This window comes from Schistocerca americana, chromosome 5 (genome assembly GCF_021461395.2).
Source record: "Schistocerca americana isolate TAMUIC-IGC-003095 chromosome 5, iqSchAmer2.1, whole genome shotgun sequence".
Classification (NCBI taxonomy): domain Eukaryota; kingdom Metazoa; phylum Arthropoda; class Insecta; order Orthoptera; family Acrididae; genus Schistocerca; species Schistocerca americana.
The window spans coordinates 202,932,920-202,949,611 of record NC_060123.1 but is presented as its reverse complement, the minus strand read 5'-3'; the positions used below and the strand labels follow the sequence as shown (position 1 = coordinate 202,949,611).

At 38.9% G+C, this 16,692-nt stretch overlaps 1 protein-coding gene across 1 annotated transcript in view; it reads left to right on the top strand.

Annotated features, from left to right (window-relative positions):
- The window catches only part of LOC124615302 (multiple epidermal growth factor-like domains protein 8), a 368,566-nt gene that overhangs the window by 227,751 nt on the left and 124,123 nt on the right, over positions 1-16,692 (top strand). The window contains exons 16-22 of the mRNA XM_047143089.1: positions 751-1,015; positions 3,420-3,633; positions 5,946-6,137; positions 6,243-6,416; positions 9,197-9,388; positions 9,479-9,663; positions 10,477-10,688. Of these exons, the coding sequence (XP_046999045.1) occupies positions 751-1,015; positions 3,420-3,633; positions 5,946-6,137; positions 6,243-6,416; positions 9,197-9,388; positions 9,479-9,663; positions 10,477-10,688 (1,434 nt within the window). The remainder of the gene's footprint in view (positions 1-750; positions 1,016-3,419; positions 3,634-5,945; positions 6,138-6,242; positions 6,417-9,196; positions 9,389-9,478; positions 9,664-10,476; positions 10,689-16,692) is intronic.

Sequence of the window (16,692 nt, the reverse complement as noted above, 5' to 3'; positions counted from 1 at the left end):
AGACCACAACCAGATTAACCTTTATTTGTAATGATATTTGGGCTTTGGGATTGTTAGTATAAAAGTGAACAATGTCACTTAAGAAAATCTTCTATTCTTACTATGCAAGGTTCTGTACTTTCTACAGGTAAATATTCTTACAAATACTGTTGTTGCTGTTGCTAGAATCTGTGCAGTAATTACTAAACAGCATCTGAATAGTGTAAATGAAAAAGTAGCAGGTTTTTTTCCTTTCCTAAAATTAACATTTTGTTCTTGTTCACATGTAAATAATTGAAAAGACTACTCATATTTATTTGTGATACGCTAGGCCCCTCACCAAAGGAGTAATAAAAAAATCTTGAAAAGTTAATTTTACTGAAACTAGTCACTTGTTTGTGGCCAACACAATACAATGGATCTTGTTATTTTAGGAAATCCTTATTCACATATGTTGAGGCCAAATGACTTATTTGTGCTGCTAGTAAATAAGTGTTGGGACTGAGATAATCTGATAGATAATATCCTTCATTCCTTCCTTGTGTAATAAATGATATGTGATTTTAGGCAGTTTTATGGTGATAATGTAATGAGTCTCGTCAGCTTGATACAAAATGTTGTGTGTTCTGTTTATAATTCATCCATTTCATTCGTGTTTTATACCAAATGTGTAAGTGTTTCATTCCAATAAGTTTGTTTACTTACATTATCTTGTACTGGATGTGCTTTATGTTTGTTATTTTGTGTGATGTTAAACTTATTTTATTGCAGGAGTGTTTCTCGTTTTCTATATATACCTCTGAGTATCAGTTTGGACAGTGTCGGGAGTGGGTGGACCAAGTTTATGTGTTGGCACCTAATCCTCAAGGACGTGGAAGGCATGTGGGACTACAAAGCAATAATCAGTGCAAGTCTTGCAAGAGGCACACAAACTGTTCCAGTTGTTTACAAAGTTTGGGTTGTGGATGGTGCTATAGCCAGGAAAACCCCATTTTGGGAGTGTGTGTTGAGGGAGATTTTAGCCATCCCCATATTGGTTAGTAGTTATATTTCCTTTAATATTAATTAATCTATTAAAAGCAATAAAACACACAAAAACCACCAATCAGAAAAAATGTATTGTGATATACGACAAAGAGAAATTGAATTGTTAGTACAAAGGTACTGTTGTGTATATGTTGTGTAACAAACTACAAGCTACCAACAGCTGCATACTCAAGAGATGTAATAACTTACTTGGAACAAACAATTATATTTTACTTTATTTGTAGTACTTTTGTTGACAAGGCTTTGAAAGTCAGAGCACGCACATACACATGTTACTGGTAACATTTTGCTCAATTAAACTCACCATTTTGTTGCTTTATTGTAGTATTTAGTTTATTTGCTAATTTTTCTAGATAAGGAATACTGCATTACTCTTCATTGAGCACATTAGAAGGTTGTGGGTTCTCTCATCCTGGAATTTGAGTGACCTGTTCTTCATTTCTGACTTTCCCCAACCAAGCCCACTTTCCTTCCTGGATATGTTACATCATCACACACTAAATGTGCATTCTTTCCCATTGTTCGATCTGCCCTCTGTTTTATCCAAAAATTAAGTGAATGAGTATGTGTTTTACAATTTTTTAGATTCCTGCCCAAGCTATTAAGTTGGAGATTTTAGTGTGTTCTTTCAAACAATGGAAAATCCAGGATGGAATGTAACAATAAATTGAAAAGGAAAGTGGCTTCTCACCACATGGAGGAAATGCTGAGTCACAGATAGGCACAGCAAAAAGATTGTCACAAATTAGCGTTCAGCCAGTATGGCCTTCGGCAAAAATAGATCACACACACACACACACACACACACACACACACACACACACACACACAAAACTGCAGGTTCTTGCAACTGAAGCCACACTGCCAGTGTGGCAGTGTGGCTTCAGTTGCTAGAGACTGCAGTCGTGTGGGTGCGAGTTGTGTTTGCATGTGTGTGTGTGTGTGTTTTTCATGAATGCCATACTGGCCGAAAGCTAATTTGTGACAGTCTTTTTGTTGTGCTCAACTGCAACTCAGCATCTCCACTATATGGTGAGTAGGAACTTTCCTTTTCATAATATTATTAATGTGTTCTTTTTTAGTTTTATTGTCTATCTTTCCAGTATTGCTGTCTAATGAGATTCAGTGCTCTCTGCATCATAATCTGTCTTTTTGCTTTAACCATCCTTCAGTTTATTTTATGCTATTCATTTTGTCGTATCCTGAAACTGTATTAATTGTGCATTATGATGAATTCAACTGTATTAGTGAGTGTGGCATTGATATTCATCACTGTACACACCTATTTCAATTAATTAATTTGGTTACTGTATATGTTTCTTATTTCATTCCAGTTATTTCTCTTGTCTTTGAATATTGTTTAGATATTTATCGTTCTGCTAAATAAACCTTTACAGGATGTAGCTTCTTTAATCTTAAGTTAAAAAAATACAATTTCAGTTGCCATATTCATGCCTCTCTGTCTCTCTACCTGCAACTTTCTTCACTTCTTTATTACATTGGCCAGCCTTGTGATCTTGCTCTTTCTTTGGGACTCCTCTCTACTGCTACCTTTGTCTGTATTCTGTCATTTCTTTGTGCAATGTGCCTTGCCTGTTTCCATTTTAGAACTTTTACCTTTTGCACAATATCCTAAACTCCTGTTATTGCTGTTATGTCTTCACTTTTCCGCCTTTTCTGGTGAGACCCAGGAGTGACCTTTCCTTAGCTCTCTGAGTTGTTCATAGTTTCCTTTATTCATAGTTTCCTTCTGAAAAACTTGTTTAAAATTCACATTTCACAGCCATGTGTTAGAATAGAAAGAAAGAACACACCGTTCGAAAATAACCTTTTTAAGTATGTTGGCATATCAGATTTAAAACCAGTTGTGTTTCTTCCATAAGACCTCCAACCCGGCTTGATTCATCAAAAATTTTTGGTTTTAAATCTTCTTGGATATCAATTAACTGTTCAAGATTTATTGTTCAGTATTTTTTGTCTTGCAGTTACCTACTTGATGTGCATGCTATATTTCATGCACAGATTTATCTTAAGGCTCACTTTTTCGCAATTATCTGATAAATCTTCCTGGTGGGTTATAACTGTGTTAAGGGTTGATACTTGAACTAGGGACCTTTGCCTTTCACATGCAAGTGCTCTGCTTATAGAGCTACCCAGGCACAGCTCAAGCTTGCCCGCAAAAGGTAAAGGTTCCAAGGTCAAATCTCGGTCTGACAAACAGTTTTAAGTGTCAGGAAGTTTCATATAAGCATACACTCTGCTCAGAGTGAAAATTTCATTCTGCAATGTCCTGAGTACTCTGTCTTGTCAATTTAATTTTTAGATGCGATGTTTCATAATGACAAAGCAATGCCTCCTAAACTTATCTAAACATGAAATACTTTTCATTACAGACTCCTGCTCTGCTGCAGTAAATTTGTATCATAACACAACACTAGATATGAATGGAACAAGATGGTCATACGCAATGTGTCCTGACGTGGATGAATGTGATTTGGGACTCGATGATTGTCATCCAAATGCTGAATGTACAAATACACACGGTTCCTACACTTGCAAGTGCAAACAAGGATTTATAGGAGATGGAATTCATACCTGTGTAAAGACGTAAGGTTTTGCTGTATTATAAATCTGTATTTCTGTCATTAATCACTGTGGAAATAACTGAACATCTCAGTATTGTCCATAGATAACTGGAGAACCCCACAAAGAAAGTTTATTAGTGTTACAGAGTAAAAGCTATTCACATAGATGAGTTAATTTTGCTGCATGTTCCTCAAGTGGATCCTAAGAGGCATTGTAATATAGAAGTCTAAATTCCTTCCAAAACGAGACAAAGACTTGTACAAAAATTCTAAAAATTGGGGTGATGTGGAGGCAAAATTAATGTGAGTGAGTTTGGTTGAATTATTGTTTGTGGAAAATCTATATCTGTTGTTGATCATTCATGTTTGAAACTCATGGAAATTAATGTAACTTCAAGAGAAATCATTAGTTTCTTTATGGATATGAAAATATCGGAACAGCACTTCCTGATAAAGTGAATAATTTTTACGTAATAAACAAAAGAAATTTTAAACTCTACTACTTGCAGATAACTATTATCAAGGGCCTTTTCATTGTAAGTTTGTCTTCTGTATATTAGAATCCCGTAGAATTTTCACCTCTGCAGACAAAAGGTACTATTTAAATGTGTTATAATACCATTAAAAATTATCTTAAATTTTTTAATGATTTGTACCATAACATGGAGCCCATTTTTGATATTTGATCATAACTATGCCATGTAATCTGCTTGTGACAGTTTATAAGAAAATGTTTCCTTCTTTCTACATTCTTAATTCAGTTACTGTCAGTTCTGCCACAGCTTTATCTTATCTTCTTCGCATCATTATTACATTTGTTACTGTTGCAACTATTTATTATTTTTCTTTTTCTTACAAGGATCTTGTTAATAACGATCTTTGTCCTTGCCTGTACTGAACTAAAGCATGTCAGTAACATTATGTGAAGGATAAGTATCATCACAAGAATAGATCACTTCCTCTCTGACTGGAGGAGGTGTTGTGCACCAGGAAGCTTTAGAAAAGACCACTTGGTAGTTGAAATAAGAGACAAAATACTTAGGGTGACTTTGACACTTAATGGTTTTAGTAAGGTGGCTCACGGCTATATAAAACAAATATGGAATTGGGAGAGTCTGAAGCATTTAGACACATATTGGGAAAGCCATCTTACAATTGTCAAGTGTGCAATGTGTTACGGTGCCTAATACGTGTAAGACTCGTGACCTTCAGTGCTACTATTGATTCACGTGAAAATTTTTTTGTAGCATACATCAACTTCAATTTTTTTAAATAATAAAGCTTTATGCTAAAATTTTCATGCACTGAATTCATAGATGACCTCAGTAAAGGTCACTTGCAGTTTTATCTTGGCCCTATCTACATCAGTACTCTGCAATTCACATCCACGTGCTTGACAAAGGGTTCGTAGAACAGCTTTCAGACTATTTGTGGACCGTTCCTTTCTCGAATAGCATTTGGGCAAAATGAACACCTAATTATTTCCATGTGAGCTGTGATTTCTCTTATTTTATTATGATCACCATTTATCCTTTTGTACGTTGTAGTTGACAAAATATTTTCACATTCAGAGGCGAAAGTTGGTAATAGAAATTTTGTGAAAAGATCTCACTGCTATGAAAAATGCCTTTGTTAATCATTTCTGTGACACTCTTTCCCCTGTTTCGCAGTAGTACAAAACGAACTGCCCTTCTTTGGACTTTTTTGATATCTTTCCCTAATCCTCTCTCATGAGATCCCATTGCACACATCAGTACTTAAGCATATGATGGACAATCATAGTTAGGTAATTTCTTTAGTAGATCAGTTACATCTTCTAAGTGGTCTGCCAATAAAATGCAGTTCTTGGTTCACCTACCCCACAACATTTTTTATGTGATGGTTCCAATTCTAGTTGTTTGAAATTGTAATCCCTAGGTATTCAGTTGAATTGACAGTCTTTAAATTTGTGTTATTTATCATGTAGCAGGAATTAAACGAATATCTTTTACTACTCTTGGGAGGACCTCACACGTTTTGTTCTTCATTGTCAATTACCACTTTACCAGTGTCCCAGTGTAGCTTCTTAATAAACTAGAAAACTAGCAAAACATGTGTAACTAACATTAATTTCTCAGTGTTAATGAAGATTTTATTAAAACATAAAAATGAAAACACCTCCTTTTTACATAGGAATTGTGTGCTCATTGACTTACATACTTCCTTTTACTCTTCACCTTAAAAAATCTAATATAGCTTTTGCAGAGCACTTTATGAAGATAATTTAAGTTTGTGTGATTTGAATTGAATGAGCATCTCAGCACATTAAAATGTTAATTTTTGTTCTGTTTTTAGTTGTGACAGTGATTGCATCCATGGGTACTGTGGTGGTCCTCCAGATTATGTCTGTAAATGTGAGCTTGGCTGGACAGGTGAAGACTGTGGTATTAATTGTGGTTGCAACAATCACTCTACTTGTTTAGAAGGTGTTGGGAAATGTGACAGTTGCCATGACTGGACTGAAGGAGAATTTTGTCAGTTTTGCCGGTAAGATTATTTGAAAATTTCCAATGTTCATAAATATGCTAATAATGAGTATGTGAAGTAAAAAATATTTCTTAAAAATGTTAAATTCATTTTTTCGTACATTAGGCCAGGAAGTTATGGTAACGCAACCAGTAGTGGTTGTCAGTTATGCAATTGTAATGAGCACGGGAACTATAGTAAAGGAATATGTGATCGTCAGACTGGCGAATGTTTTTGCCAAGACAATACAGAAGGTCAAAATTGTGAAAGATGTAAGAAGGGCTATTATGGTGATCCAAGGTAAGAATTAATTTTGTACAGTTTAGGATTTTAAGTAAATACCTTTCTTATTTATTTAATTGTTACTTAAAATACCAAAAAGAGAACATAAAACAGTTATTATCATAGCCATCTTTGGAAGTATTTCAGTCAGTCAGTTTGCAGATCCAAATATTGGGCTAGGAAGTACACTGTAGGAAAGCTCTTCTGACAGTCAGCATTTTTTGCTGCAGTGCAGTTCCTGAGGGTAGATAGCACAGATAATGCAGACATGGAATCTTGTTTCCATTATTGTTCACCTCCTTTACTGATTGTAATTCAGGTATGATTTGATAATATATACAACATTGATAATATATACATTTTACATAATATTGCAAGACACTTGATCACTGATTATGTGGCCTCTCGTACATCTAGTAATGTCATCAGGAATGATCTTCCTGAGATGCAGTTCTACAAATCAGTCAGTGAACAGTAAAGAACAAGAAACTGGTTTATAGCAAATGTCCGAATCTTCAAGTTACTGTTTCCTACAGTGTGTTTCAGTCATTAAAATTAAAATCTACTCCTATACTTGCAATGAGAATGTTTTATTAATGCAGTGTAATGTCTTATTTGGCATCAATTTAACTGTTTGTTTGATGTGCATAAAAGGTGAGTTCAGAGTGCTTTAAGTTACTAGACTAGCAGAAAGACTAAATGCAGGTACAAGTCATCATATACAGGATGTCCCAAGAGGAATGCTTAATATCCAGGATGTGACACAAACAGTAACTTGAAGCAAAAAACTTCATGTGGACGTATGCCTTATTCCAAATGGTTTCCGAGGTGAAACACATTTAATGGACAGCATTATTTATATTGTGTGTTGTGCAATACATTGTAAGGTTTATACATGTACAACAGTTGAATGAGTAAAAAATACATATTTTTCAATGGATATGTTGTAAAACAAATGTTGTAATGTTAACTAACTGTTGTACGTGTGTAAACCTGACAGTGTATTGTGCAATACATTGTCGTGTTTACTCATGTACAACAGTTAGTAAACATTACGACATGCATTTTACAACGTATCAGTTGATAAATGTGTACTTTTTACTCATTCAGCCCTAAGCATTATCACACACCACATTACATGTGTTGTACAGTTCACAGTAAAGGTTCGAACAGCCCATTGTCAATATCAAAGCACTTGTCATTTGTGCACTTTTGAAGGAACATGTTTTGCTTGTCAGAGTGCCTTTGAGTGTTTCTTAATGTGGGCAGCATTGTCCCTGATATGTCCAGGCAATTCATTTCACATATTCACTTTTCATATGCACATCTCAGACTTCACCCAATCTCATAAACAAAAATCTATTGGCATAAGGTCTGATGATCTTGTGACCAGTTAATTGTCTACCACAACCAATCCTGCAATTAGGGTAAGTGCAGTTGAGATGTTCCCTCTCATGTCTGATAAAATGTGGAGGTTCTCCTCCATCCTGGAAGTACAATTACAATCAGCATGGCCAAAGGAATGTCCTCAAGGTGGTTAAAAAACGATTTTTTCAAAAATTATGTCCCAACATTTGCTCTTCTGAAATAACTGCATCTATCAACACGTTACTGATCATGTCACACCAAGCATTGTGACTTAGAAATTGGTTTACACTATAACGTGTGGGGGTTTCCTACGACCATGGATGATTATTGTGTGGTTATTGATTCCATTCTGCGTAAATGTGGCTTCATCAGCAAATAATATTAATGGAAGCAAATGATAATTGTCATTTAAGTAGTAACAGAATTCAAGTTGTGTGGCATTGTCACCAATATGAAGATTAAGGACACGCTATGTGTGAAATGGGTCCAAGATTTCCACATCAAATGTTTGCCATATGCATGGTTGTGGGATACTGATACATGCAGAAAGTTGCTGTGTACTGACAGCAGGATTACGCTGCACCGTTACAATGATGTGTTGCTGTTGCTGCACAGGTAGTTGAACTAAACATTCAGAAGAGAAATGGGAACTTGGAAGAATACCTGTTTTATACATTGTGCTCAAAACTCTTGTAAACACTCCGCGATCAGGACTTGGACAAGTTGAAAGCACCGATGGTACTCTTCGAAAGTAGCAGGAGTACTACCGTCACAAAAAAACTGTGAACATACATTGTACCTATGTATTACACAATAGTATAGATGTGTGACATTTTAGCTTGTGCATGATTCCTCACACTACTTCGCTCACTACACACTGTGGACAACTGCACATTCAGTGGGTTAGTTTAATGGCAGAAGGACATCTTGAGCAAAGAGGTTGAAAAAGCAAGGTAATTTGGGTTCGAATAGGACACCAAAGAAGTTGCATGGGGAAGACATACTCATGTGCACCACAACCCCAAAAGCAAATATCAGATAAATATGTTCTATCTCAGAAACCATTCAGAATGGGACATATGGCCATAAAAGTTTTTTTCTTCAAATGATCATTTCTGTCATATCCCTGAATATTGACCATTTCTACTGGAACACCTTGTATTCAATTACCCATCACCTGAAAATTGGAGAAACTCGTGTAGAAACTGGGGAATGATGCAGATTTATGGTTCAAAATTAATAGATGAAAGAGTTTATATTTTTTTCAAAGAAGGTTGTCTTTTTTGTGGCAAATTATTGTTGTCTTACTTTTTCAGTTACTCTTTATGTTGAAGGTGGTTTTATTTCAATTGTGTCCTCATTCATCTGAAATGTTTTGCAATGGTGTACGTAAGTTACATTAAACAATTTTCTTTTTGTAATCTGATTAGACATGGAGGCATGTGCTATTATGAGTGTGCATCTCGGGGAATGCTCACTGGATTAGAAAGTCAAGGATTAGGCAGCCGTCTTGGACAACTAACTCCATGGGAACAACGCCAACGTACTATACCAATTCATGAATGCCTGTGGATTGTAAGCCCATTTGATGTTCAGAACAAGTCTGTAACCTCTCATCCAAGGTTTGTCTTTCTTGAATGAAATAACTCTTTTTTCAGATGATTTGATCAGCTCTTTATTATAATGTTGTTTTGTTTTATATTGTTCTGCAGCCAGTCCAGTGTGGTGCAGTTTACAATCCATGATGATATTAATGTCAGCTGCCAGGAAAATAGCATTTATGTTTATGATGGTTTACCAGATTTCATGTCAGCATCAGGCAGCCATCAGAATCATGTACTGGGAGTATTTTGCTCAGCAGATACAGAATACCCTGTAACTGTTGAGGCAAAATCAGGTCAGTGTAACATTTATCATCATTTGTCGACTTAACTTTGCATTAGATTCTGTAATATTAGCAAATATGTGCGTTAGTGAAATCATTAAATAGGAAATGTGAGAACTACTCAGTTTTTCCACACATGATGCACAGATCTCACTTGTACTTTGCACTTGCTTCATTCGTGTACTTGTGGCAGCCTGACTGACATCAATCATGTATTTGGGCTCCTGCCGCATACATTGAGATTTCATATATCATACTTGCAACTCTAGTGATGATCCTTTCTCCCATCAGTTCTAATTATGTAATGTAGGAAAATGGCCGTTATCGCTCATGATAAGCAGGATATCCAGGTTCGAGTCCCAATCTCGCACAAATTTTCATTGTTGTCATTACATTGTACAGCTGCTTGTAGTCCACATTCGCAGCTGTGAATGTGGTTCATGTGTTTCATTATGGCTGCAGTCACCACATTGCCTGTTCCCTTGGACATGCATGCATGCCCAGAGGAATATTTCATCATACTTCTAAACAACACAGGCACTGCATATTTAGCATTGAAGTCTCACATGAAGAGATTTGCAGAAACAAAGCCAGGTATTTGTTGTAAAATCTTCATTTACCAACTCTAACAGATATTGGCTACTTAGAGTTTGTGGAAATATTTCTTGAACAGCCTCTGTGGTCTTAGTTAATGTTTATGTTTAGTCTGTATGTGTCATACTGGACAAGCAACTTGCCTTTCCACCATGTTTGAATTTTCTTAAGTTTGGTATGGCATAATCATTTTATTTTTTTGTGACTCATGATGCCTTTGTGTTTTTTTAGGTATTTTAACAGTTTATTATAAGCAAGCTGACTTGTCAGAGGGATTTAATGCCAGTTACACAGTGATGACATGTGAGAAAGACTGTAGTGGAAACCATACTTGTCATAATGATCAGTGTGTTTGTAAAGATGGCTGGACTGGATCTAACTGTTCAATTGTCATGTGTCCTCGAAACTGTAGTGCCAACAAAAGTCAAGGTGTTTGTGACAAAGTAAGAATTTCATTTGTTTTATCAAACTGTTTTTCACCTATGGGATACAAAAGTGAAAAAATATTGTTATACAAATAATTTAGAAGTAAAGGAGACTTCTCATTGAATAACAGAAATGTTGTCAACAGGCACACAATAGAGAATGAAAACTTGCTGGCTTTTGGAATAAATTCTGTTTCGAGCATGTGCACACACACACACACACACACACACACACACACACAGATGTGCCCCTACATGCTGCTGGCTGGGTACACAGTGTAGTAGTGGTAGCAGTAGTAGAAGTAGTAGAGTAGGGATTATAGTTCGGCTGTCCATCTGCTGAACACCAGTCCAGGGTCATAAGTGTGCACACACATGCATGTGTGTGCACTGCTCGAGAAAGAATTGATTTGGAAATCTAGGATTTTTTCCTCCTCTATTTTGTGTGACCCTGTCAGCAGCTCAATGCTGCAACTATTCAGTGAGTGAAGTCCATTACTCCCAAATTATTTACATTATTTGTTAAATATTGATATATATTTTAAGGAAATAATTTATAATTTTCATAGTTTTACTTCTCAAGTTGAAACAACTTGAACCTTTCATAGTACATATTCTATTCATTTCTTAAGATTTTTTGTCTTGATGAAACAAGAGTGTATAAAAGGTGTTGAAGGGGAAGTAGCAATTGCAGTTTTACAACATTACCTGTTGCAACTGCTGTACTCATAATACCAGTATAACAAGGTACTGGATAGAGAGATAAACAGAAGAATCCCTTTTGTAATGTTAGGTATAAAAGTACTCATGGAATGTACCACGTAGATTATAAAAATACATTGATGGTGAGTGTGGGTCAAGGACAAGCAGACATTGTAGCCAGCAGCATTGTACAAATGATGTGTTGAAAGAACAATTTCTACCCTCACAGTTCAGAGAAAATTATGTTTGGGATTGAGGATCCTGATGATACAGTTGTGAAGCAATTGTTGAAGTTGACTATCATGTTCTGCCTTCATGTAGTCAAATACGATCATGCCTACATTTTGGCAACATCTAGTTATAAAGGATAGCTAATGAGTGTAGTTATACCCATATAAAGACATTCAATAGTTGCAGCATAATTTACCTGTGACATGGCTTCTTTCATACGTGATGCTGTCACTGGTGGGATAAAATATGTGTTGACAAATGGGAGAAGTCTTACAACAGAAGTCTGCCACACGCATATGTCCCATGTTGTAACAGATTTAGGTAGGAGTGGTACTGAAATGCACCAAGATATTTTTACATGGGGCAGTTGGTGGAATACCACTTTTTTTTATGAGTGTGTGACGGGAGAGGGTTGAGAGGATAGTCCCTATGCAGGACAAGAGCACTGGAGCTGACAGAGGATGAGATTCAGCTGTTCTAGACTGTTGTTGTTGCTGTTGTGGTCTTCAGTCCTGAGACTGGTTTGATGCAGCTCTCCATGCTACTCTATCCTGTGCAAGCTTCTTCATCTCCCAGTACCTACTGCAACCTACATCCTTCTGAATCTGTTTAGTGTATTCATCTCTTGGTCTCCCTCTACGATTTTTACCCTCCGCGCTGCCCTCCAATACTAAATTGGTGATCCCTCGATGTCTCAGAACATGTCCTACCAACCGATCCCTTCTTCTAGTCAAGTTGTGCCACAAACTCCTATTCTCCCCAATTCTATTCAATACTTTCTCATTAGTTATGTGATCAACCCCTCTAATCTTCAGCATTCTTCTGTAGCACCACATTTCAAAAGCTTCTATTCTCTTCTTGTCTAAGCTATTTATTGTTCACGTTTCACTTCCATACGTGGCTACACTCCATACAAATACTTTGTGAAATGACTTCCTGACACTTAAATCAATACTCGATGTTAACAAATTTCTCTTCTTAAGAAACGCTTTCCTTGCCATTGCCAGTCTACATTTTATATCCTCTCTACTTCGACCATCATCAGTTATTTTGCTCCCCAAATAGCAAAACTCCTTTACTACTTTAAGTGTGTCATTTCCTAATCTAATTTCCTCAGCATCACCCGACTTAATTCGACTACATTCCATTATCCTCGTTTTGCTTTTGTTGATGTTAATTTTATACCCTCCTTTCAAGACACTGTCCATTCCGTTCAACTGCTCTTCCAAGTCCTTTGCTGTCTCTGATAGAATTACAATGTCATCGGCGAACCTCAACGTTTTTATTTCTTCTCCATGGATTTTAATACCTACTCCTATTCCATGTCGGATATTGAGTGGTTAGGAAGAATTTCTCTAGTTTGTAGACTGTAGAAGTATAATGTAATGTGGAGTATGCTCCTTTGTAGCAGGTTAGCACTTCTAGCTGAGTATTGTGAGTGTAAGATAAGTGAGACAGGATATATTTTTGACCAAAAGGTTTTTCAGGTCAGCAAGTGGAATACTGTGTGTGACAGGCTTATTATTGGTGAAGGAGTAAGTCTGTAATAGCAGAGGTATTGTTGATTAGAGGTGGCCCAAGGACCGGTTAACACATCATAATCGCATCCCTTATCATGAAAATGTCATAAAAGTATCTGAACATGACACTCCATGTCGGATATTGAGTGGTTAGGAAGAATTTCTCTAGTAGATGGCACAAGAATACCTCAGCTTACATGAATTTATTTGCACATTTTTTTTTTTTTTTTTCAAAGTAGCATTAAATATTGGTGAGTTTGTAGAAGGTGATTATGTGTGGGTGATTTGTTAAAAGAAAGGAGACAGATATTTATGAAAGGTGCAGTGATTCCCTAGAGATGTGAATAGGCACTGGAGGTCATACAGTATCTGGAAAGAGATTCTTAAAGTAAGGTATGTAGATAGAAGTGTCAGACAGCTGGTGGACGACTTCTGTCAGAGAATCCCTACAATTCGTCACAACAGACGTAGACCCACTGTCTGTGGAGAGGATGACAACGTTTGAGGCAACAGATCTCTTCTGTATTCCCATCAATATCAAGATGCCCATAGGAATGTTGAGAAGAATTCAGAGACTAAGGGTAACACAATTTTGGATTTGAGAAATTATTTGAACAGGTATTTGTGGAAACACATAGGTTATGGTGGTGGTTTGAAAAGTTCTTGGGATGGAATAGAAAAAAGTATTTGCTGCTATAATGTCAAGTTGACCACTTATATTTCAAAAGACGACACAATACATGTAAGTCACAGAGCGAGTAGACCACGTAAGGCATGTGTACACAGTAACGGTCAAATCTGCACTGAGTCCAAGTCTAGCGAATGCTGGCCGCTTAGGTGGCGCGGCTGCTGCATGGCTGGCAGACAATGCCACATGTAGAGGATGCGCGTAATTGTGTGGCGACACTTTGAATGATTGGTGTGTCACAACACTTTTCCCCCCTTTGAAATTTTTGCATTGGTCTTGATGGAGGTGGCCTGTAGATGGTTAACGTCCATTGATTGACTGGCCGTGAGGTCTCGAGGAGGAGGCTTCCCGTATGGACGGAAGTGTCCCCGATGATAACGGGTCAAGATGACAGGAGATGTAGGGGTCGAATCTGCTGGGGCCCCGTGCACCAATCTGCCCGTTGCGGCAAGTCTGGTTGATATAACAGGAGACATGGGCAATGTGTCGGCGTCCGTAGGAGAAGGAGGCGAGTAGAATTGCTCTGACAAATGATGGTCATCCGGTTCCTGCGTGGGCACGTCTCCTGGTGGCGTCCGTTCTTGTGCTGGCACCGAGATGACGGTGAGATGGCTGCATTGTGAGTAATGAGAGATGCCAAGATCCCGAGCGTCAGGTAGAGCTGAAGGTGGTGTAGCGGCATCCGGAACAGGCGTTGCCTGCACCCGAGGCTGAAGCTGGTCCGAATGACGCACTGCAACACCTGTGTTCGTCTGGATTTCATACAGGCGTCAACCACGGCCGCCTGCCGTATCCCCGTACCCATACAAGGTCGCCGGCGGTGAACCGGCCAAGTGAAGGCACGCGCGGCCGTGAGGTGGAAGGCTGCAGAAGATGAAGCAGCGTGTGGGGCTGTCGGCCATGTAAGAGCTGTGGTCGCCCATGGGGGTGAAATGGTAAGAAGCCAGAATTTGGAGAAGCACATCATCAGCAGCAGAAGCAGTCAGGAGTTTGCTCATCTGAGCCTTAAATGTGCAGACCAGTCATTCAGTCAGGTCCCGCGAAGTCAACATGAATATGCTCCCAGGGCTTCTCAGGCGAAGGCCACAGTGACAAAGATGACTTCGGGGCGGTGGCCAGTGACGCACAAGGGCCGCAGGCAGCGACCATGTGAGTGATTTCAGAGTCAATGCCATGCCAGTACACATGACGGCGCGCCAGAGATTTTGTGCGAGAGACACCCCAGTGCCCTTGGTGAAGGAGGCGCAAGATCGAAGCACGCAAAGACGCAGGTACCACAACGCGCAGCGACGCATTGTCGGTGGAAAGGAGGATAACACCATCCGTAGCCGTGAGGCGGTAGCGCAAAGCATAATAGTTCCGCAATGGATCAGAAGTCTTAGCGGACGGACGATCTGGCCAACCCTTCTGAATACAGCGTAAAACCTGGGAGAGGGTAGGGTCGGAACCCGTAGCAGCTGCCAGCCCGTCCCTGGTGATGGGAATCCGTCCCTATCGAATGCCAGATCAGGACCCACGGGAAGGTGAGACAGTGCATCAGCATTCACATGTTGAGCCGTCAGCCGGAAATCAATCTCATAATTGAAACGAGACAAGTAAAGAGCACAACGCTGGAGGCAGTGTGCAGCCTTGTCAGGAAGTGACGTTGATGGATGAAACAAGGAAACAAGCAGTGTATGGTCCATAACAAGATGAAATTTGGATCCATAAAGAAAAACACCAAACTTATGAAGAGCATAAATAATGGCCAAAGCTTCTTTTTCAATTTGAGAATATTTTCGTCGGGCATCCATGAGCGTTTTGGAGGCGTAAGCAATGGGTTGATCGGAACCGTCAGAAAAACTGTGCACAAGGACTGAACTAACCCCATAGTGAGAGGCGTCCTTGGCAAGAACAAGATGTTGGACAGGTCGATAAGTAGCTAGGCACGGGGCCTGTTTCAGCATAGTCTTCAATTTCTGGAAAGCCGCATTGCATGACTTGGACCAGTGAAAAGGCACGTTTTTATGCAACAGGCGATGCAACGGCTGAGCCACCGAAGCCACAGACGGTAAAAACCTGTGATAGTATGCTATTTTCCCCAAGAAGGCCTATAGTTCCTTAACAGATGTAGGGCGAGGAAGGGCATTGATTGCGGCGACAGTTTGCTGAAGCAGACGAATACCATTCCGAGGGAGTTGGAACCCCAAATACGTGATAGATGCCTGAAAAAATTGTGATTTCTGAAGATTACACTTAAGACCGTCAGTCTGTAAGACATGAAAAAGTGTGCGGAGATTCTGAAGATGTTCTTCAGTGATGGAGCCAGTGACAACAATGTCGTCCATGTAATCGATACACCCAGGGACAGGGAGCAATAATTGTTCCAAGAAACGCTGAAAGAGAGCAGTGGCACTAGCAATGGCAATCATTGATATTGATAGAGGCCGAAAGGCGTGTTAAGGACCAGAAACTGCCGGGAAGCAGCATCAAGAGGAAGTTTATGATAAGCTTCTGACAGGTCAATTTTAAAAAAATACTGGCCTCCAGCAAGTTTAGTGAACAGTTCTTCAGGTCGGGGCATAGGGTAAGTGTCGATGAGGCATTGAGCATTTACAGTGGCTTTGAGATCGCCACAGAGACGAATATCACCATTGGGCTTAGCAACGACAACGACAGGAGAGGACCACTTACTGGAAGTGACAAGAAGCAAGACCCCTGAAGCAGTGAGACGATCCAGCTCCTGTTTTACCCGATCACGAAGGGCCTTAGGAATGGGCCGAGCCCGACAAAACTTAGGCCGAGCGGTGGGTTTGAGTGTGACATGAGCTTCAAAATCGTTTGCATGGCCTAACCCAGGAGAAAAAAGGGACGAAAATGTCGTCGACAAGGAATCCAATTG